General features: G+C 38.0%; 1 protein-coding gene across 1 annotated transcript in view; it reads right to left on the reverse strand.

Annotated features, from left to right (window-relative positions):
* Positions 1-12,058, reverse strand: part of LOC126106390 (F-box/LRR-repeat protein 7-like) — an 88,971-nt gene extending 76,913 nt beyond the window's left edge. The window contains exons 1-2 of the mRNA XM_049912660.1: positions 11,861-12,058; positions 1,657-2,027 (exon numbers count right to left, since the gene is read on the reverse strand). Coding sequence (XP_049768617.1) covers positions 1,657-2,024 — 368 coding nt within the window. The 5' untranslated portion in view covers positions 2,025-2,027; positions 11,861-12,058. The remainder of the gene's footprint in view (positions 1-1,656; positions 2,028-11,860) is intronic.
* Positions 12,059-22,890: the final 10,832 nt, after the last annotated feature.

The following is a 22,890-nucleotide window of genomic DNA, read 5'->3' on the forward strand; positions in this document are numbered from 1 at the left end:
TACACCAAATTCATCTGGGTACAGTTACTACTACTAGACAGCGTACATTACTTTTTCAGGCTTTCTTCAGACTGATACACCTGTCTGTGAGGTGGGGCACAATCCAAGTTCAGTTTGTGAATATCATAAAGAGAAGGTTCTGGGTGGAACTTATGGAACCTGCTGCTTTGTGGACATAAAGGCAAATTTTTGCATATAGTTTTCATTGGCTATCTTCAATATCTCTTATTCTGAGACACTCGTGTCTGCTGACAAACTACAAATGCCACATGTTGTACTCTCACAGTAACGTGTTTCTTCCTGGAGGGCAGCAAGGACTGAGGACACTTGCCCTTCCCTGACAGTTCCTAGGTACAATCTCTATGGGAGCAGTGATGATGAAGTATCATTATTTTCATTGAACTTGATATTTGCAGTGTCAGACAAAGAGATCTTTCAGTCGACAGGAAGTGACGGCAGGAAAATGTCCACTGTTTTCTGATGATATCTTAAGTTCTTTATTGCAAAATTAAATAAGAAAGATATTCATTGTAAACAAACTTTGTTGTGTGCAATGGGGGAAAGCCAATACACGCCTCTCAGCTGAAAGATACAGATCTGTCACTGAATTGTATCAAAGCTGTCGATAGCAATTCTCTGTATTGGAACTTAATAAACTCTGATTCAACATGAAACTACTCAAGGAAAAGAACTGAGAGGACTATTTCCAAAGAAGTATACTCATTTTAGACGGCTAAAAATTTATTTACTGGCATGTGAAGAGAAAATAAACAGAAATTTATACAAAAAGAGTGATCTGAACTTTTTCAGATAGAGTTATCCAAAATGACCATGTTATAAGAAATTAGTCTTTTTCAGATGTCTTCTTTCTTCTACATCAAACAGCTCAAATGTCCAAGAACAGAAGGAACGCAAAGAACCTACAATTTATTTCAGATATATTAATCTCAGTGTTGACATACCCTGCACAACTTATAGCAGTGAAGTAGTACATCACGCACATGATCACTGAAGCTCCAAGAACCTATATTAATTCAATATAAATATGTAAGGAGAGAATGAATATCGATTCAGTTGGTAAAAACATGATAAACTTCATTTTTTAAACTTCCTGCCAGATTAAAATTGTCTGCCTGATAGCTTCTAAAATCCTTGTCCCAGTCTTGCCCTCAAAGCTTTATTCTCGCCAGTACATCACCATCTAATTTCCAGATTTCACAATAGCTCTCTTGCATTACTTGTGGAAATGGGAACATTCCCTCTATCCTGTGGCTAAGACACTTCTCTGCGACATTTTTTCTTCCTGGGCCTGTCGAAGGAGTAGTAGGCGTACCACCACATTAGTGATTTCCTGCATTTGTGCACACGACTCCTGTTCTATGGGTGACATCACATGGCCAATGATGAGTTGAGCACAAATGCAATAAAGGAAGCGGATATTACTCCCAGCAGAGAGTCTTCTCCTGACGAAGAAGACAGTGCTAGTATTTGAAAGCTCAAATTTTAACGCCAATCTGATGTGGTCTGAACAGTGAGGTGATTTGATACAGAAATGCCACCACAATAGACCTCAATGTTGCAGCACAGACTCAGCTTCACAAGGCTCATTCTGAATTCATCACTGTCTGCAAGTGACACCAAATCGTAGCTTCTTACCTGACAACGTACTTCTCATGAAGCCACAAATGAGCGTCCTGGGCCAGAATCCTCCAGCGAGTGCACACCTTCTGTAAAACTTTAATGTTTTCACTGAAGCTCACGTATGAGAAAATCTCCAGCATCAGTTCATCTGGCAGGTCATCTACTGTGGTGCCTCTGCAATCCAGTTTCGAAGCACTACTGGCCGCTCTTGAACGACTGTCTCCTTCTGAATGTCTTCTGTCATTCAGTTCGAGGTCCGAAACCAGTGGCACACCTGATACGTTATCCCCATCTGCAGTAGATGTAGGAGATACACTGCTGTTAAACACTGTATCGGCATCCTTTGATGTTTTCAAAGGTATAGTAGGAGACCTTGTGGCCATGACCTGTAACAACCAAAATAGATTTCACAAACATGTTGAATAACTTCATATTTTAGAAAAGTAAACAAAAAAACGGTTCAAATGGCTCTGAGCACTGTGGGACTTAACTTCTAAGGCCATCAGTCCCCTAGAACTTAGAACTACTTAAACCTGACTAACCTAAGGGCATCACACACATCCATGCCCGAGGCAGGATTCGAACCTGCAACTGTAGTGGTCGCACGGCTCCAGACTGTAGCGCCTAGAACCGCTCAGCCACCCCGGCCGGCAAAAGTAAACACAAACTCTGTGCAACACAATTGAAAATGAGGTGGTATTTAATCCATTCAAAATAAATATTCAGTGGTACAGATTACACTGATAGGAGACACCATTTTCCTTCCTGCCATACAGTGAGGACTTAACGGTGAAAGCATAATTTATCTCCAAAGTTGATTTATTTACCAAGTATATAAGGTTGACTAATATTTGCTGTGAGGCTATGACCCCAAGCATTCAGTTCATTCATTCTGTTCTGCAGATCTCATCAAAAAGGAGAACATTACAGATGTGGGATGAGCCAGGGTATGTATTAACAAAAGACAAAGAAAGTGTACAAAATTAATTTGTGTACTGTATTAACAGCAAAGTATCACTATGCTGCTTACTGCTACTGATGCTGATGCCAGCTAAACTCGATTAAGTAAATTAGCAAGAAAGCTCTACTTTGAAAGCGGCTGCTGCCTCCTTACTTATACATAATGGCTCCCTTTTATCTCCTACTGAGAGCTTATCAACTATCTTATTATACCAGGAATTCTGAAAAATATAGTTATCTGAATCTGTAAATAATCAGTCATGTTTCTTGTCATGCACCTTTACAATCACTGCTGTTTGCCTGTAGCTAATGGAACATTTCTAGCCTAGATTATAAAAAGTGTGATTAATGAGGTATGCTTTTAATTTTATTTTGAATTGGTTGCTATTCCCAATTTATTCCTTTATGTTAGATGTGTGCTTGATGGTTGTCTTACTACCAGTGCACGAGGCTTCTCACGAATCCTATTCCAGAAAGCAGCGTCCACATGAAAATTATTTTTGTCTTGTATTCTGATTGTGTACATCACATTTCTGTATTCAATGTCAGAAACAACCATTAAAGAGTGAATGCATGGGGAAGCAAGTGCAACAATTCAAACATCCATCAACAGACTTCTGCAAGATGTGAGGTTATCTACTCCACACTATAATCTTACCGTTAGCATCTCCTGAATAAACACTATATTTATTTCAGGCGCACCATCCAATAAGATAAGTGGAAAAAATAAGCAAAATACGCCAGCACTCTTGCCCTTATTTCATTTACGCATTTATTTACTTACATATTTATCACACCAAGCAACTTTGGGGCCTTCATGCCCTCACTACTATCTGACCAGTCATCCACGCCATTACAACATGTGTTAGCAGTACAATATGTGTAGCATGAGCAGTACATAACAACAGTAATAATAATAATCAATATATATGGAATTCCAGAAATTTCAGTTGTGTTAACACTGTGTTGATGTTTCCTGATTACATTCTTGTAAGATGCCAATAATGACATCTAGCAGAAATGGCAGCACTGAAGGAAATCAATGACAGAACAAGAACAAGAAACAATAGGGAATGCTTGACAGACAGCAGTGAGACAAAAACACCAATGTGCACTTTGCTGAATTGTTCCAGTGCCACAAGTGGCCATGCCTTAATAGTGCTGGATGCAGGGTTGAGGATGGGAGGATGGCACTTGTGCCGGGTGACTCGGGGCATGTTGTACTGGTACCAATTGGGACTACTGACAGTTGGCTCTTCACAACGTCAGGGCTGCAGCTCACAGGACTGCAAGGGGAGGACGGGTGAGCAAATTAGGAGAGCACAGTAGGTGGAACTCAGGTCACGCATGTCACTGTTTGGAGGAATGGGTACTTAAAAAAACAGGCAAAAGGTGCCTCTGCTTGAAAAATTTGACAATTGACATAAAAACTTCTACAGTCAGCTCACAAAAGATAGACTCCATCACAGCACAAAGCTTGTTTGTTAAAAATCAGAATCAGACAGGGGACACAAGGTTACACAATATTGGAATTCATACAGCTCAAACAATCTTTCTTCAGAATATTCAGACAATAAATGATAAAATACAGCAATTTTAGACTAAACTTAAGTCCTTAAAATATACAGTAATTTGCATCACAAACACAAGCACAGAGATCCAGAAATCCAACATCAAGTAACATCATCCTGATATGAAAGGATAAGCTCTTATTATTGGACTTCTTTAAAAAGGAGAGGATCATGCACATATCTCAGAAAGGCTTCACAGTTCAAACCCAGACATGACATTACCACAGCTAGTGATGAGACATTTTGAAATTTCAAGTACTGAACTACCAAACGATGGAAAAAAAAGGAATAACCATTCTTTGTGTGTACCGATAACATAAAATAGTAATCAATCATGTTGTTGTAAGTTACAAGCAGAGATGGGGAACACATTGTTGTACATGTGAAAGATTTTAGATGCTTAGATTAGATTAGATTAATACTAGTTCCATGGATCATGAATACAATATTTCGTAATGATGTGGAACGAGTCAAATTTTCCAATACATGACATAATTAAGTTAATTTAACAACATACTTAAGTTAATATAACTACTTTTTAATTTTTTTCTGTTTTTTATTTTTTTTTTTTTATTTTTTATTTTTTTTATATTTATATCTAAAAATTCATCTATGGAGTAGAAGGAGTTGACATTCAGAAATTCTTTTAATTTCTTCTTAAATACTTGTTGGTTATCTGTCAGACTTTTGATACTATTTGGTAAGTGACCAAAGACTTTAGTGCCAGTATAATTCACCCCTTTCTGTGCCAAAGTTAGATTTAATCTTGAATAGTGAAGATCATCCTTTCTCCTAGTATTGTAGTTATGCATACTGCTATTACTTTCGAATTGGGTTTGGTTGTTAATAACAAATTTCATACGAGAGTATATATACTGAGAAGCTACTGTGAGTATCTCTAGATCCTTAAATAAATGTCTGCAGGATGATCTTGGGTGGACTCCAGTTATTATTCTGATTACACGCTTTTGTGCAATAAATACTTTATTCCTCAGTGATGAATTACCCCAAAATATGATGCCATATGAAAGCAACGAGTGAAAATAGGCGTAGTAAGCTAATTTACTAAGATGTTTATCACCAAAATTTGCAATGATACTTATTGCATAAGTAGCTGAACTCCAACGTTTCAGCAGATCATCAATGTGTTTCTTCCAATTTAATCTCTCATCAATGGACACACCTAAAAATTTGGAATATTCTACCTTAGCTATATGCTTCTGATTAAGGTCTATATTTATTAATGGCGTCATACCATTCACTGTACGGAACTGTATGTACTGTGTCTTATCAAAATCCAGTGAGAGTCCGTTTACAAGGAACCACTTAGTAATTTTCTGAAAGACAGTATTGACAATTTCATCAGTTAATTTTTGTTTGTCAGGTGTGAATACTATACTTGTATCATCAGCAAAGAGAACTAACTTTGCCTCTTCATGAATATAGAATGGCAAGTCATTAATATATATTAAGAACAACAAAGGACCCAAGACTGACCCTTGTGGAACCCCATTCTAGATAGTTCCCCAGTTTGAGGAATGTGCTGATCTTTGCGTATTATGAGAACTACTTATTTCAACTTTCTGCACTCTTCCAGTTAGATACGAATTAAACCATTTGTGCACTGTCCCACTCATGCCACAATACTTGAGCTTGTCTAGCAGAATTTCATGATTTACTCAATCAAAAGCCTTTGAGAGATCACAAAAAATCCCAATGGGTGGTGTTCGGTTATTCAGATCATTCAAAATTTGATTAGGGAAAGCATCTATGGCATTTTCTGTTGAAAAACCTTTCTGGAAACCAAACTGACATTTTGTTAGTACTTCATGGTTACAGATATGTGAAGCTACTCTTGAATACATTACTTTCTCAAAAATTTTGGATAAAGCTGTTAGAAGAGAGATTGGACGGTAATTGTTGACATCAGATCTATTCCCCTTTTTATGCAAAGGTATAACAATAGCATATATCAGTCTATCAGGGAAAATGCCCTGTTCCAGAGAGCTATTACACAGGTGGCTGAGAATCTTACTTATCTGTTGAGAACAAGCTTTTAGTATTTTGCTGGAAATGCCATCAATTCCATGTGAGTTTTTGCTTTTAAGCAAGTTTATTATTTTCCTAATTTCAAAGGGAGAAGTGGGTGAGATTTCTATTGTATCAAATTGCATAGGTATGGCCTCTTCCATTAACAGCCTAGCATCTTCTAATGAACACCTGGACCCTACTATATCCACAACATTTAGAAAATGATTATTAAAAATATTTTCAACTTCTGACTTTTTGTTCGTAAAGTTTTCATTCAATTTGATGGTAATACTGTCTTCCTGTGCTCTTGGTTGACCTGTTTCTCTTTTAATAATATTCCAAATTGTTTTAATTTTATTATCAGAGTTGCTGATTTCAGAGATGATACACATACTTCTAGATTTTTTAATAACTTTTCTTAATATAACACAGTAGTTTTTATAATGTTTGATAGTTTCTGGGTCACTACTCTTTCTTGCTGTCAGATACATTTCCCTTTTCCGGTTACAAGATATTTTTATACCCTTAGTAAGCCATGGTTTGTTACAAGGTTTCTTACGAGTATATTTAACTATTTTCTTGGGGAAGCAGTTTTCAAATGCATTTACAAAAATGTCATGAAATAAATTATATTTTAAATTGGCATCAGGTTCACGGTACACCTCATCCCAGTCTAACTGTTGTAGGCTTTCCCTGAAATTTGCAATTGTTAAATCGTTGACTGAACGTATTACTTTGGAGGACTGTTTAGTATTGCTGAATGGAGCTATGTCATATATTGTAACTAGCTGTGCACCATGATCAGAAAGACCATTCTCAACAGGCTGAGCATTTATCTGGTTAAACTTATCTTGGTCTATAAAGAAGTTATCTATCAGTGAGCTGCTATCCTTTACCACCCGAGTAGGAAAATCAATAACGGGTGTCAAATTGAAAGAACCGAGTAATACTTCAAGGTCATTTTTCCTATTACCCTCTTTCAGAGAATCTACATTGAAGTCCCCACAAATGCTGATCATTTCAGCTAATTAATAAAAATAAAAGCTGTCACGCAAAAGCTCATCAGACTACACATGTACAAAAGACCTTTTTGGGGGGCTTTCATTTTTCAAGAGCATTTTTAGAACAAAGTGGGGCTAAAGTTTATACACATAACAATGCAGATGTAAAATTCTCTAAGTTCTGTAATATTTAAATTATTTTTCGAAAGTATCCACATTGGCTGCAATGGCCAGTAAATAGAAAGTAAATAACTGCAGGTATAGGGAAGTCCTCTCTTACCAGAAATATATCTGTTCCATAAAGGAAATCCCATCATATTGCAAATAGACAAGAGAAATATTTCCTACAAACTATCACAAACACACTGTGATACTTTGCTCTTCCCAATGTAGATGTTCATGCACAATTACACCAAGAACTTTGGATAAGGTAACTGGATATCAAAGATTATTGGAGGAATCACTTCACAAAAAGGTCCAGTGACAAACTTTTGTTGCCATATGAGGATTGTCTGCAACTTCTCAGCATTTAGTTTACGACCAAAGGTTTGTGCCCATTGTGAAAATGAACAAAAGTCTTCTATCATAACTGATACACCAGCAACAATGTTGTTATGACTGGCACAAAGATATTACTAGATGTTGTCGACATAGAAGTAGTAGTTACAATAACGTTGCACAGATGCAAAATCATTGATGTACAGTAAGGAAAGTATTGTGATACTAACAGAACCCCAGAGAACTCAGCAAATATGTTCCCATGACATCGTCTCTGATCCACTAAGGATTTACTGATATTTGTCAAACCACAGTACTTCTCTCTTTCATAAATTCAGCTGCTTCATTTTCATAATACACAGAAATCAACATTATCAAAGGCTCTGCTGAGGTCAAGCAACAATCTGGCTGTCATGGCATACTGAGGTTCCTGATGCCCTGGGGAAATTTTATTTCATGAAGCTTTAATGAAAATGTACCTGTTAGTCGTATTTACTTAACCTTCGAGCGGGCGGGCCTACATATAAAGTGCGCCAACCGCAAATAAAAGTGTTTTGCACCATTCCAATGTTGTTTTGCAATGGCAAGCCCAAGCCTATTCCTTCATTATTGGTTGTTCAGTTAACAAAGTGATAAATTGTATTGTCATACGTCCAAGTAAGCAGCAGCAATATAAAATAAACAGTGAGCTAGGTGGGAAAAAAATTTACATTCCATATGAAGGAAAGACCCAGATTGTGAGCTAGCAGCAAAATAATACAATGAAGTAGTTGTCTATGAGAGAATTAGTAACTGAATAAGTGATTGGCTGGGATCTGATGCAACTGTGCTGTTTAATGCTTCAAATGTGTTATTACTGTGGGGTAATACTTGTCCGTGTAATCAGTGACTCAATGAAAGCAGCGTCTTAGGTAATATTACATAAGTTTATTTTATCACTGTTTAATTAAACTAAGATTAAAGTCTTGAGTTCGCCCATACATGTTTACCATGGTAACACAACGAAATCTACTCTTTACATGTATACAAAGTACACCACGCACTCGCTCATGGGTTCATGTGGCACACAGAAAATTTTCCCTGAGTTATGTTTAACACATGTGGCAATCAAGTTGTTAAAATGATTGCTTTACACCTGTCCAAAAGTACGTTTGATTTTGTCAGTCACACTGATTAATGTAGTTGTTTTACTATACTCATTTCCAAAGCCTGCTTGATATTTATCGCAGTTGTTTTAAGGTAATCTGTCAGCTGGTCATGAAGAATGTACTCTGAGGCTCAAATACTGCATGCAATATGCTAATCTGTCTATATGTGCCTTGTATTTTTGGATTATGATTCCTGGGTATTGACTGAACTAAGTTTTACTTCCACTCAGCAGTAAATGTACCACAAACATGAGACAGACTGAAGGTGTTTCTAAGAACTGGAATAATATATCAACACTGTTCGTAATCATACCTATACACGCTCCCTTATTATGTTGCAATAATATGTGGAAAGTTCAATACAGAGATGCAATAAGCTATCTTAATCATCTATAATGACGGGAAGTCACAGCTGTTCTATTAGCTTCACCCCCCCCCCCCCCCCCCCAAGCTCAAACTATTACTTGTGAAGACGAGAATTGACGCTTTTACAGTCAAAGATCCATTAAAACAAACTCCCACATAACTATCATTTCTACAACAGTTTTTTAATCTTGAAAATGACAAAATTTATCAGCAGCCACGACTTTTAGAGATGTTCAAAGTACCAATGCAGCCTCAAGCTGCTGACTTCAAATGGTCCAAGTGGCTCTAAGCACTATGGGACTTAACATGCGAGAGCATCAGTCCCCTAGACTTAGAACTACTTAAACCTAAATAACGTAAGGACATCTCACACATCCATGCCTGAGGCAGGATTCCAGCCTGCAACCATAGCAGCAGCGTGGTAGCAGACTGAAACGGCTAGAACTGCTCGACCACAGCGGCAGGCAGTTGCTGACTGATAACTAAGACTGCTTATGGGTAATTCTACCAAGTCAGAATCAGACTTTCAATTCTCTGCTCCAAATATTGTCAGTGTCAGCAAATTAAAACTATTTTCTGCTGACAAACTTCATAATCACTTTAGGGGGTGTATTTTTGAAACTAACATTTGTTGCAATACATACAGTGTCTGCACAAGTAAATCCAATGCATCTGTATTTGGGGTGGTTGGTGGGTGCTCTGTTTGCTGTCACAGTGGAATACTAACTGAAGTTGGTGGCAAATGATTTGAAAGAGTCATGATTTCTGTCACACCAATTTTTTGAATGCTGAAGTTCATTAGGAGTGCCAGTTTTGATGGTTTATTACTTAATATTATTCAACACTGCTGCAGTCACATTTTTTAGTGTTTTAATTTTTTTAGCTTTATGTCTGTGTTCCGCTTTTCTCTTTTTTTTTTAAAAAAAAAAAAGAAAAAAAAAAGAAAGCAATGGTACGGATGAGTTTAGAATACTGATGGTAATGGAGTTTCAACTACAGACTACAGCTTTTCTTCACAACCACGTACAGGTCTCTTCTTGAACTACATTCTTTAACCACATGAATTATCCATTTCTTATTCTCGTTTATGTAACTTCTCTCAAATAACTATGATTGCATCACTGTTCATGATTCTGGGCCATCAGACTTTTATTTTGTGATCTATATTTAACTATTACGCATATTTTACTGTGTACATTTTCCCATTACAATCATATAAACTGTGGATGTGATGAGTCTAAAAACATATCCCTCATGGCTGTTTTTCTGTGATTCCCCGAAGTGGGGATGTTTCCTTCCCCATCCCTGAAACATTCCAAGTATGTGCTCCAGTTCTAATGACCCCAATGTAGACTGGACATTAAATATTCATGCACCCTCCTTCTATGGCTGTTGCATTAACTCCTTCCATTCCTGTTGGGAATTTTACATGGCAAATAATCCAGAGCTAGTATTAATGCTTGATCACAGCTATCTGACATGAAGTCATCATTTAATTTTCCATGAACAATGATGCTCCAACTTTATTTGCATAACCTTATAAAAGCAGTCAGTAGCTGCTTTATGGACCTTCAGATATGTACTGTCGGTGGCATGTGATCTGTCAGTAGTAATCTCGTGTGCTTCCTGATCCAGTACTGATACCATATAACTATATTAACTTTATCCACAAGGATGAATCTATTCAGTATTTATGTGACTCTGATATGCACTATAGATTTAATAATAATAATATTTCCCACAGCAAACTACATGGCGATCGCTTTTCTGAACTTGTCAGGTCATTTCATGAGAATCTTTGTAACGTATTATATTTTAAAACATACTGTGATATGAAAATACAGGTTTGCAAAGTAAATTGCTTTGGAGGGAGAAACATTTTAACTTAGCATCTTTGTCACATTCTGGATTATTTAACTGCGGCACGAATGAAACAAAAATTAATGATAAGCGATGTTATTAAATGATATTAATATACAACAATGAATCACATATAAATTTTCACTGGTAAGTGCAACACTGAGACACTTATCTAGTGAGCAGCATGGGCCAGCAGTAAATTTTATCTTTATTTGGCCTTAAACTTTGCAGTAGAGAGAGATGTCACTGCTAACTGAAATTTGTTGGCAAACCTCTGTCCTCCATGAAGTGAGTTAATTCACACAGAAGTGTCAGGGATCGTTTCTAATATTGAGTGTGAGTAGGTCGGGGACCACATTTTGTTTAAATGTTGGCAGTTGTTACCCAAACATTCTATTGCTGAGAGAATTTATTTCTTGCGAACCGTAGACGGTAAACACGAGCGTGCTACAGCAATCACAACAAACACAAGTAGTAACCATTCAGCTTCTGAAAGGCACGTTCCCAAAAGCCAACAACTCGTCGGAAAGTGACACCTGTCACCCAAGGTGCTTGGGTTAGGGTTTAACATGCCCAAGTTGGGGAAATGCGGCGAAGTTCCTTAAGCATAATACCTCATCTTCATCGAAACATTTTTAAATAACAGAATCGTCCAATATTGAAATTAACATTGCATTCCACTTCGCAACTTTGTCATTCTTAGTTAGCTATAACAACGCTAACTTGACTACCAAAAAGTTTTGATAATTCTTAAAACTAATTTGGTTTCGGATTTTCAACTAACCTACATTCAACCAGCGTACACTTGCCGTCTGTTATCTTATGACGCAATACAACTGCAAACTATCTAGAAATACTTTGTGCCACCTTGCAAAAGGTTTCACTATGCCAGAAAATGAAGTTCGTGCTATCCTATACGTCATATTTTCGCAGAAATGATGTTTTGTACCCCCTCTCACTGTCTGTGTCATCACACTGTTCACAGTTGCCGACCAAAGCGCTAATCAGTGTTGCCACCTCTGTTACACGTCTTTCGGCAAAATTGGTTAAGCCGAAAAGTTATGACAGTTCGTGGGATGGAGGTAATAAAAAAGAAGGGAGGTGACGCTTTAGACTTACGCTGTCATCCTGATTACATGGGGCTCCCAAAACCAGATTTCGTAAACCGATTTCCCAATTCCGCCTATGGGTGGTCGTCTTGTTTTGCAACAGCCAGAGTGGGCGGGGCCTGTCGGCGTCTTAAACAGCCGAAAACATTAGCAGACTACCATTTGCGATTGCTTCTTGTCATTTATGTCTGTCGTGTGCACACACAACAGCTGATTTAAATACTAAAAATTGCAGTCCGTACGTGAATAACATAGTGTAAGGAAGGCAATTTCGAACTTTTTTTCTGTCCTTGAACGTGTATTTGTTCCAGTAATAAGACACGTATGGCTTCGTTGATGTAACTTGATTAACCAAGAATTATGTAATGTGGAAATCGTGGTTTTGTAATGCGTATTATTTCACGTTTACTATATTTGTATCAATAGCAAATGACGCTCGAACTCCAAAAACGGACTGATAATCATGCAGTTTAGTATCTCTAATCTACAAACCAACCAACTCTGGAAACAATGCTTGTTTGTGTACTACTACTACTACTACTACTGCATCTTGTTCGTCACATTTTCAGCTTTCAACTCATAGGCACACATTTTTAATGTTTACATTTCCAAAAAATAAAAAAAAAACATAACTGCATGTTCTTTGTTAGCCCATAAACTTGTGCTGTGAAGAAAGAATCGGGGCTTGCAATCTATCTTCCGTGTGGCAATTAGATGAAGAATTTACGAACTTGCAGCATGCAACAGGTGAAGAATAGGTCCGCAACCTGTCTTGTAATCGAAATAAATAATGGCTGCTCAGTCATGAGTTGTATTAGAAGAATCTACTTTATATATATTGATGGTGACTAGCTTTGTGTACATTATTTCAAAGTGAATGATTACTGAAATTTCAAAGAAACAATTGCATAGATATGTACCTTCCTGCATAATATTGTTCTTGTTTTATTAGATTGTCAGTGCATTAGTCTCACTGTAGTTTAGATGTCTTCTCACTTTGAAATCTTACATATGGGGCATGATTCAGTGTGTGGCCAAGTATAGCATTTTACATGGTACAAAAGGACATTTTTTAAACATCTTCCAGAATTGTGGAATGTTATAAATGCAAGTAAGGGAATGATCTAAATCGCTTAAGACCCCGTAAAATGGGTATTTTGCTTTAACATGTTTCTAAGTAGGCCTAAGTTTTTTTAGTAATGATAGTCTAACCTGTGTAAGATGTAGGCCTACCTTTCCAACAGTAGCGTATTTGCCTTTTTTTCCCCCAGTAACTCTCACTAGTAACATTGTGAGTTTTTCAAGAATACGCAAATCTAGTTCAGTTGGAATGTATGCCTACTTTGATCGTGTGCTTGATTTTACTTTTGAGTTTCATTCTGAGTATTTCAAAGTATATAAGCCTAAACAATGCTATGTGTTATGCCAATAGTTAGTGAGTTTCATGTTCAAAGTATCAATTGCATGACAAACCATAATGATGTGTACTGAGTCTTGTACATTGACATCATCCTTTTGTAAATATGTCTCCGTGCTCATCATTTATTAGTTTTTTCATCTCCTAACTAAAGACATACATACATTAGTCAGTAATTCCTGCCCATCACCATTTACCCATTACAGTAATAGATAATCTGCAGAATAGGAGGAGTTGTCAAAGAGAAACATTTTCAGTTTATTTTCACTTTTTGCTGTGCTGTTTGTCAGTTTTCCAGTTTTAATCTACAGTTCATAACCAATAATTTGTCGTCCAAATCCACATCCAAACCTGGAAATATCTCTCAATTCAAAATTTGGTTCTTATGTCTTTGTCTTACCACTATGTAATCAATCTGCAGCCTTCCGGTGTCTCCAGGCCTCTTATATGTATACAACCTTCTTTTATGATTCTTAAAAGAAATTTAGCAATGATTTAATTATGCACTGTGCAAAACTCTCCCAGGTGGCTTCCTCTTTCATTACTTTCCCCCAGTCCATATTCACCTACTGATTTTCTTCTGTTCCTTTTCCTACTATCTAATTTCAGTCTCTCACCACTATCAAATTTTTGTCTCACTTAACCATCAGAATAATTTCTTTTAATTTGCCATACATTTCTTCAATCTTTTCATCATCTGCGGAACTAGTTGGCATATAAATTTGTACAACTGTGGTGGGTGTTGGCTTCATGTGGATCTTGGCTGCATTATTGCATTCACTATGTTGTTCATAATAGCTTACCTGCATTCCTGTTTTCGTACTCACTGTTAATTGCTTTGCCCCTATTTAATTTTATACTTATAAACCTGTATTCACATGACCACAAGTCCTATTCCTCCTGCCACCAAGCTTCACTAATTCCACTATATCTAACTTCAACCAATCCATTTCCTTATTTAATTTTTCTAGCCTACCTGCCTGATAAAGGGGTGTAACATTCCACACTCTGTTCCACAGAATGCCAATTTTGTTTTTCCTGATGAAGGCATCCTCGTGAGTAGTCTCCGCCTGGAGATCCAAATGGGGGACCATTTCACATCTGGAATATTTTACCCAAATGGATGCAGTCATCATTTAAGCATACAGTAGAGGTCCATGCCTTTGGGAAAAATTAGCCACATCAGTCAATCATCAAGACTTTTGCACCTGCAACTACTGGAAAAGCTGCTACCTTTCTTGAACCACACAGCTGTCCGGCCTCTCAACAGATATCCCTCCATTGCGGTTGTATCTAAGGTACAGCTATCTGTATTGCTGAGGCATGAAAGCCACCGCACTGACGGGAAGGTCCATGGTTCACTACGGAGATAGAAGAGAATGGGGTGCTGCCTTTCCTTAATTTGTAAGTTTACTGAAAGTCATGGGGTAAACTTGGCCATAGAGTATATAGAAAGTCCACCAGCACTGAAAGGTACCTAAATGCCTCCTCCCACCATCACCATATGCAGAAGAAATATAACCTGCACACTTTAACCAAGAGAGCCCACAGGATAAACAATGAAGAACATTTGAAGGCTGAACCCCAAACCCTCAGGTAGATTTTTTGGAGCTGATAGGTTGAGACTGCTAGATAAAACTATGGTGGCAAAGCATGAAGGCAATAATGAAATCCAGAAGGAAGCACGAAACATCGCACTACCACCACATGTTCAGGGGGTCACTGAACATGTGGCCAAAATTTTCTCCTGAGCAGGTAGCTAGCCGGTTTTTCGAAGCAGCAACAGAACAGATGATGTTCTTGGCCCAACAAAAGATTCAGTTAACAAGCTACAATACTGCCACAGTTTATGAAACCAGGTGTGAGTGCAAACTCATGTACGTAGGTGAGATGGGGCAACCCATTAGCATACGGATATATTGATGAAACTGCCTCTTACCTCCAGGAGGAAGATTAGAGGGATGACAGAAACAGCCAGGTGACCCCCCAACATGAACGATTCTGACTTCCAGTGTCTTGCCTACCAGCAGTAACAGCATTATGGAACAGCAGTTTATGTGAAACAGCACACACAGGTGCGCAGGAGACCACAGTGGCGCATGTACATGAGAGTACTGGTACATCTCAGCTGGCACTAGGCAGTAAGTAAACAGCTCTACTTCATAACTGCTTTATTGCTTGCCACTGGTGGAAATATGTGAATGGAAAATGGGCAGCAAACATCAGTCAAGAATGTCCGTATCCACAAATGAAAAGAAGTAATGGAAACACCAATGAAGGATGCCTAACACCCCTTCTCCTCAAACTCAACTGCCTATCAAAGTTTGACAACAGCATCTTCTGCCAGGATATAAGAATCATACTTTTTCTAATTCAGCAGCTGGGGGGGGGGACATCCTCTTGCAGTAGCGTCCGAAATGTCAGAAGCTTTACACATTGACAATGCGGTGATAAACACACAAGAATTTCACTGACTCTGACAATGGCCACCTACATTTACAAAAAAAATTAATGTAATACACACTAAAGATAAGATCACTAAATATACCTGGAGACTCAGATGAGGGGAATGGAAAGAGGGAGTGGATGGGGGAGATAGATAGATATTCCAGGCCCTTCTGTTGTCAAAAATCCTTAGAGCTTAAGTGAGGATCATGCAAATACTGTAATCGTTAATATTAACTTATACATGTATTCAGTTGTTAACTTCAAGTTTCTAATGTGGTTTAATTATAACTTACACATTGACTTGCCCAGTATATGAAGTGCTGTAAAATTTTGTGAACATAATTTTCTAGTTTCTAAAGTGTTTTAATTGTAAGATATACTTTGACCTGTGCAATATCTGATGTGCTGTACTGTACATGTAAGATTTACTGGACCAATAAATACAACACAGTACAATGCCAATCCTTTTCCCCCCAAAACGGCTGAAAACTTTCTTCTGCAAAGGATGAGCCTATACTAACAGTAAATGCAGCTCTTCCAGTATACTCACTATTGATTTATCTGGCTTGGTTTCTTTCCAGAAATGGCAGTTTGTACCAGATCCTTACAATAAGTTTGTTTTTTGAACAAATATGTGCCTGTAAGATTACAGAAAGTGGGGAAGAAAACTTTGTCATCCCAATGCTAAATATACACAGTGCTCTTCACAGTTTTTCCAGTTACTACCTTGATGGCAATATTCACACTTCACAATACATGTTAAATTCAAGTGTTCATCCAAGAACATCATTACACTGTCAGTTCTGAGATCTATTGCATTTTTAGCAGCCAGTTTCTTGTGTAATACCAAGGCCATGATTCAAATGGCTCTGAGCACTTAAGGACTTAACTTCTGAGGTCATCAGTCCCCTATAACTTAGAACTACTTAAACCTACCTAACCTAAGGACATCACACACATCCATGCCAGAGGCAGGATTCGAACCTGCGACCATAGCGGTCGCGCGGTTCCAGACTGTAGCGCCTAGAACCTCTAAGCCACTCCAGCCGGCTACCAAGGCCATGGCCTTAAATGTAAAGTAATAATAATAATAATAATAATAATAATCACAATACTAGAATACATCTCATAACAGAATTCCTGTGCCTTGAGGCATGTTGACAAAGCTGTTTTGTTTGTAAGTTTTTAAACTTGTTTGAAATGTTGCTCACTTTCAGAGTGCGCAAAGTTTCCACACTGAGAACAAACCACAATACTTGACAAGTATACCCAGTCCTTATGATTTTTTTAACCAGTACAGGGAACTAAGTACAATAAAATGTATGACAATGTTTATGAAAACTCTGTGCACTTGTGGTGCTGACAACATATGTTTGAAGGAAACAAAAACTGTAGTTTTGGGAAATCATGGTTGCCACCTGTTAGTAGCTTCTGTTCATTAATTCAGCTAAGACAAGTTGTTCAGGCAGAATGTTGAGAATTATTGAATGTCCATTATTATGTGAAAATATTTTACACTTTCACTAGTGGCCATTTTGGAAACTGTCACAGGGAAATGACTGCATTAAAAATACTTCATTGGTATTTCTCCTGAACTGTAATATGTAAGCACTGACCAAAAATTGCAGTCCATTAATAAAATTTAACACCATAAGTAACACATCACTGGTGACTTTCCTAGAAATCCAAATATCAAATATTTCGGTCTGTCTATTATCTTGCACAACACAGTCTCCTCAAAAATGTACCGAAGATCGTAACAACTATGATCAGTTGACGCTGCAGAGGTGCTGCCCGCAGTGATCACTGCACCTTACAACTTAGATCTCTAACCCAAGGTGACAGAAGGTAACAAATGGGCAGTGGAAACACAAAGGGAATTGTACAGTTTATATGACACACAAACAATTCATTGACCTAATACCTCCAGTCTCCGTTGTGCTGAAAGCCTTCAGTGTAAAACTAATTTGGAGAAAAAACCACTATGTTCAGTCCGTACAACATATAGTCATACTAACAACTGATATCACTTGTAACACATGAAGAGGAGTCAATAAACAGGGTAGAATGGTCCATATTTGTAAGGGTACACATTAATGGAAACTTCAACTCGCAGAAGCTTGTTACTGAAATACTCAAATAATTAAGTTTTAAACCTAATTTAAACTCATTTCTTCTGGACAGCTCCTTCTATCCTCCTGTAAAATTTTCTTTTAAGAACTGGCAGATGGTAGACTATTAAAAGAACCTAGTTCTTAAGTGTAGTTACATGAATATGGCTAGAAAATGTTTATTACTGTTAACACTAATCATGTATGAGTTACATATCCTGTGTACTGACACATTCTACACCATTTTGACTGAAGGGATCATTCAAATTATCTATGGAATATGTAACTAACTACACCCACATAATAAAACAAAATTAGAATGTCTTCATTTGGACTTGCTCACGAAACTTTTACAAAGTCATTGCTTTCAGAGAAACTGGGGTGGTTCTCTATTGAACAATTCATTCACTGTGAAACTTTTAATACACTGGTATCAGGACAGTTCTCTCTCAGTGCAATCTGACAAACAGGCCTGAACCAGACTGTGTGTCATTTTCAAAAGCTACTTTCTAAGCAGATATTTAGAAAATTTACTAAGGCTAATTTGTAGAAAGCAGGTGCAGGTAAGCCAAGAAGGATGTCAAGAATGGCATCCAGGAATGGTACAATCATTTCAGTGCATACACTACAGATGGTCTACAATCAGAGCATCTTGACCGCATTTTCTTGACACGCTAACAGTTGCAGTAGCACACTTACTTTAATTTCGTAAATAGTGACCTCTCATACTCCTGAGAAAGTAACGTAACAACAGCCATAATGTTACTAAATGCCAACCTTTGGCAACGGTAAACGTCCGTCACTGTACAAAAATGCCTGGACGAAAAAGTAAACAAATCACTTCCGACGCCATCCTGCTGGAAGTTACAGGCACTGAGATTGTGATTTCTTTGTCACACAAAATTACTGATTCGTAAGGGAAAGAAATGACCTGCCAGCTGAACTACTTCCACAACACCACTCACTACAGAAAAGTTATCTTAACAGTCTTAGGTACAACATAAAATAGAATAAGTGATAGTGATAGACAAAAATGGTTACATATATAAACATAGAAACCATGCAATTGCAGCACTAGTACCCTCACCTCCTGTCACATCTGCCTCAATGTTGCTGGTAAACACTGATGGAATTAATCAGTTGTCACCTCCTGCCACGTTTGCCTCAATGCTGCTGCTAAACATTGAAGGAATCAACCAATTTCAGGGGTGTATTTCCTTATATTCTTCAGGTTTCCCCACTGATCTTCATTGCACAACTTTGCTTTTGTGAGTGACGAGACCTCACTGACGTCTTCTACCACACTTTTCCTTTACTTCTAAGAAGAATACTCAAGAACTTAGTGTTAGGAATAAATGCATATTGAATATAGCTTAAACAAAGATTTATTCGGTGCTCATAAACACGCTAGTACTGACATAAAGACAACTAACTTAAAATTCAAAAATTTTCACCACAGATCTGACTTAAATAACTTTTTCAATGGTGTTGCCTTACATTAACTGAACCTACAAAGTACATGTGAAGTCCACCAACATTTGTGGTATTTATGTCTACAAATAATTATGCCACAATAAATGTTAGGAAACTTAAATTGTCATGACACTGTGAATATTAATCCAATCGGTAAATAAAAAACAGGAAAACAGCCATCAGCCTTGACTTCACTGTCAAACGTAATGATTATATCCAGAATGAGATTTTCACTCTGCAGCGGAGTGTGCGCTGATATGAAACTTCCTGGCAGATTAAAACTGTGTGCCCGACCGAGACTCGAACTCGGGACCTTTGCCTTTCGCGGGCAAGTGCTCTACCATCTGAGCTACCGAAGCACGACTCACGCCCGGTACTCACAGCTTTACTTCTGCCAGTATCTCGTCTCCTACCTTCCAAACTTTACAGAAGCTCTTCTGCGAACCTTGCAGAACTAGCACTCCTGAAAGAAAGGATACTGCGGAGACATGGCTTAGCCACAGCCTGGGGGATGTTTCCAGAATGAGATTTTCACTCTGCAGCGGAGTGTGCGCTGATATGAAACTTCCTGGCAGATTAAAACTGTGTGCCCGACCGAGACTCGAACTCGGGACCTTTGCCTTTCGCGGGCAAGTGCTCTACCATCTGAGCTACCGAAGCACGACTCACGCCCGGTACTCACAGCTTTACTTCTGCCAGTATCAGGCAAAGGTCCCGAGTTCGAGTCTCGGTCGGGCACACAGTTTTAATCTGCCAGGAAGTTTCATATCAGCGCACACTCCGCTGCAGAGTGAAAATCTCATTCTGGAAACATCCCCCAGGCTGTGGCTAAGCCATGTCTCCGCAGAATCCTTTCTTTCAGGAGTGCTAGTTCTGCAAGGTTCGCAGAAGAGCTTCTGTAAAGTTTGGAAGGTAGGAGACGAGATACTGGCAGAAGTAAAGCTGTGAGTACCGGGCGTGAGTCGTGCTTCGGTAGCTCAGATGGTAGAGCACTTGCCCGCGAAAGGCAAAGGTCCCGAGTTCGAGTCTCGGTCGGGCACACAGTTTTAATCTGCCAGGAAGTTTCGTAATGATTATAGATGGGTCCCCTCCGGTTACTATGCCCAGTCAACTAAGGTTGGAGGGATTTGATGTCAAACGCTGCCCCCCCCCCCCCCCCAAAAAAAGGGTTAGATTCATGTTGCCAATTCTCCAAAACAAAATAATCTGACTGTATCTACAAAAAAAAAAAGCCACAATAAAACTGAAATAAGACAAGGTGTATTACAGTGCAGTTTTATTTCCTCAATAATTATACTGTGTAAGTATCTAACCTTTCATGGGCTGCGGGGTTAATACTTTTTGAGATATTCCTCCTGAGGGCCTGACAGCAACCAAGATGGTCATTTACTGTCAGCTGCTGTGTTTACACCAGCTTTCAAAGACTTCACACACCAGCTGCGAGAGGCACTGAATTTTGTTTCATTCTCCGTGTACAGTATAATAATTCCTGACTGTCTTATACAACGATAACTTCTTGGCAGTTATAGACAGTTCTTGTCAACTATTCTCTAGTGCTAACTGGCCTCAGGTCTTATCAGTTATCTATTCTACATTTATTTTCTTAATAAATGTTTATTTGTTCTGGCACACCGGAGTTTGAATCTCGTACAATTGGCGATCTGTCTCGGTCTTCACAATTATAGTAGACCAACACAGATTTTATTGCCAAATGCCTGCTGACCTGAGTTATAAGTAACTTTTGGTTTGGCTGCCACTTGGATGACATTTTTTGTAAGTGACCACATACATAACAGCAAACATTTACTTCTGATACTGAATAAATAACATTTTCCTTTTCTTAAATATTAACGTTCTACTGCTTATTTGAAAATGATCCATTTGCTACTGGTCACCTTGCAGCAGATTAGTATTGTCCAGCAAAATAACTGACACTGTCAGAAACAAAGAGAGTATAAAACACAAACTAGTAACAGCATGAAAAACTTTTATGAGAAATATATTAATATTTTGAAGAAAAACAAAGCTTGACTACAATTAACAGCTTCAAGGGGATGTAGGACACACAAATTATACAGTTATGATAAGAAAAGCAAAGGGCAGACTAGGTTGGAGAGCTGTGTAAAACCAGACAACAGTAACTGAAGTAAGAAGGCAAAATATAGTTGTCACAGAAAGTCTGAACTGGCAATGGAGGCTGGAAAGAGAATGGAAATTTTTATCTCAATGGGTGATATTCTGGAAACCTGAAGAAACACTGATTGCAGTTCATCATGATAAGGAGGGCAAAATTATTAGAGATGGAGAAATACATCACCTACAGCCATTTAAAAAATAAATAAATAAAATAAAAACTTGTAGGAATCTTTTCCAGAAACTACAAGATTTTACAATTTAGGAAAAATCACAGTTTATATGGCAAGACGGGACTCTGAAGACAGTTAATCCTTTGAGATCCTTCACTCACAGCCTAGGAGCACAAACCTTTTCCCTCTACCAAATCATACCACAAAAACAAGCCTGTACATCCTTGGCAACTGTTTTTATGATTAAATTCAAATATATTTTCTTTGCTGCTTTCAATAATGTCACCTCACAACAAAATCCTTAAGGAAGAAAACAATTATTTGTCTTTTAAATAATAAAAAGATCACTAGTTTCCTTTTAGTGTGATCAACACATCATTTAGTGAATGTAGACAGACATCACTAAATAATCAAAAACTTGAATCTAGAATTATGTTGAGAAATTTTTCAGCCGCACAGTATTAAAAAGATTGGCTGCCACTCATAATACTCCAAAAACTAATTTTTATTTGTGCCAGTAGATTTTTCAATAACACACAGTCACTCAAGTCATTGATAAGTAAACAGAATAATTTAAAACAAAACTGAGGCACTTGACATATCTGCAGTTACTAAAATCTTCACCATTGTTATATTGTCTTTTGTTTCCCTTTCGCGTTCTTTATTTCAGGCATCCAATACCCTGCTGAAGCTGAGAACACTAAAAAAAATGGAGCACAGGCTGAGTTTTGTAGTCAGGGTCTTTGAAACACCAGTGCAGCGTCCAGCAGTGTGCCAGTCCCAAAGCTACCCAGCTCCAGGCACCGAGTGTGCACAGACGCTGGAAATGGTGTCACTTGTAGTCACCCTCTTCGTAACTATCATCTGTGACGTAGTCACCCTCTTCGGAACTATCTTCTGGGATGACTGCCCCAAGGGTAGCCTCCACCCTCAGGTCTGGCATCTGCGCA

Source organism: Schistocerca cancellata, chromosome 10 (assembly GCF_023864275.1).
Source record: "Schistocerca cancellata isolate TAMUIC-IGC-003103 chromosome 10, iqSchCanc2.1, whole genome shotgun sequence".
NCBI classification, from domain to species: domain Eukaryota; kingdom Metazoa; phylum Arthropoda; class Insecta; order Orthoptera; family Acrididae; genus Schistocerca; species Schistocerca cancellata.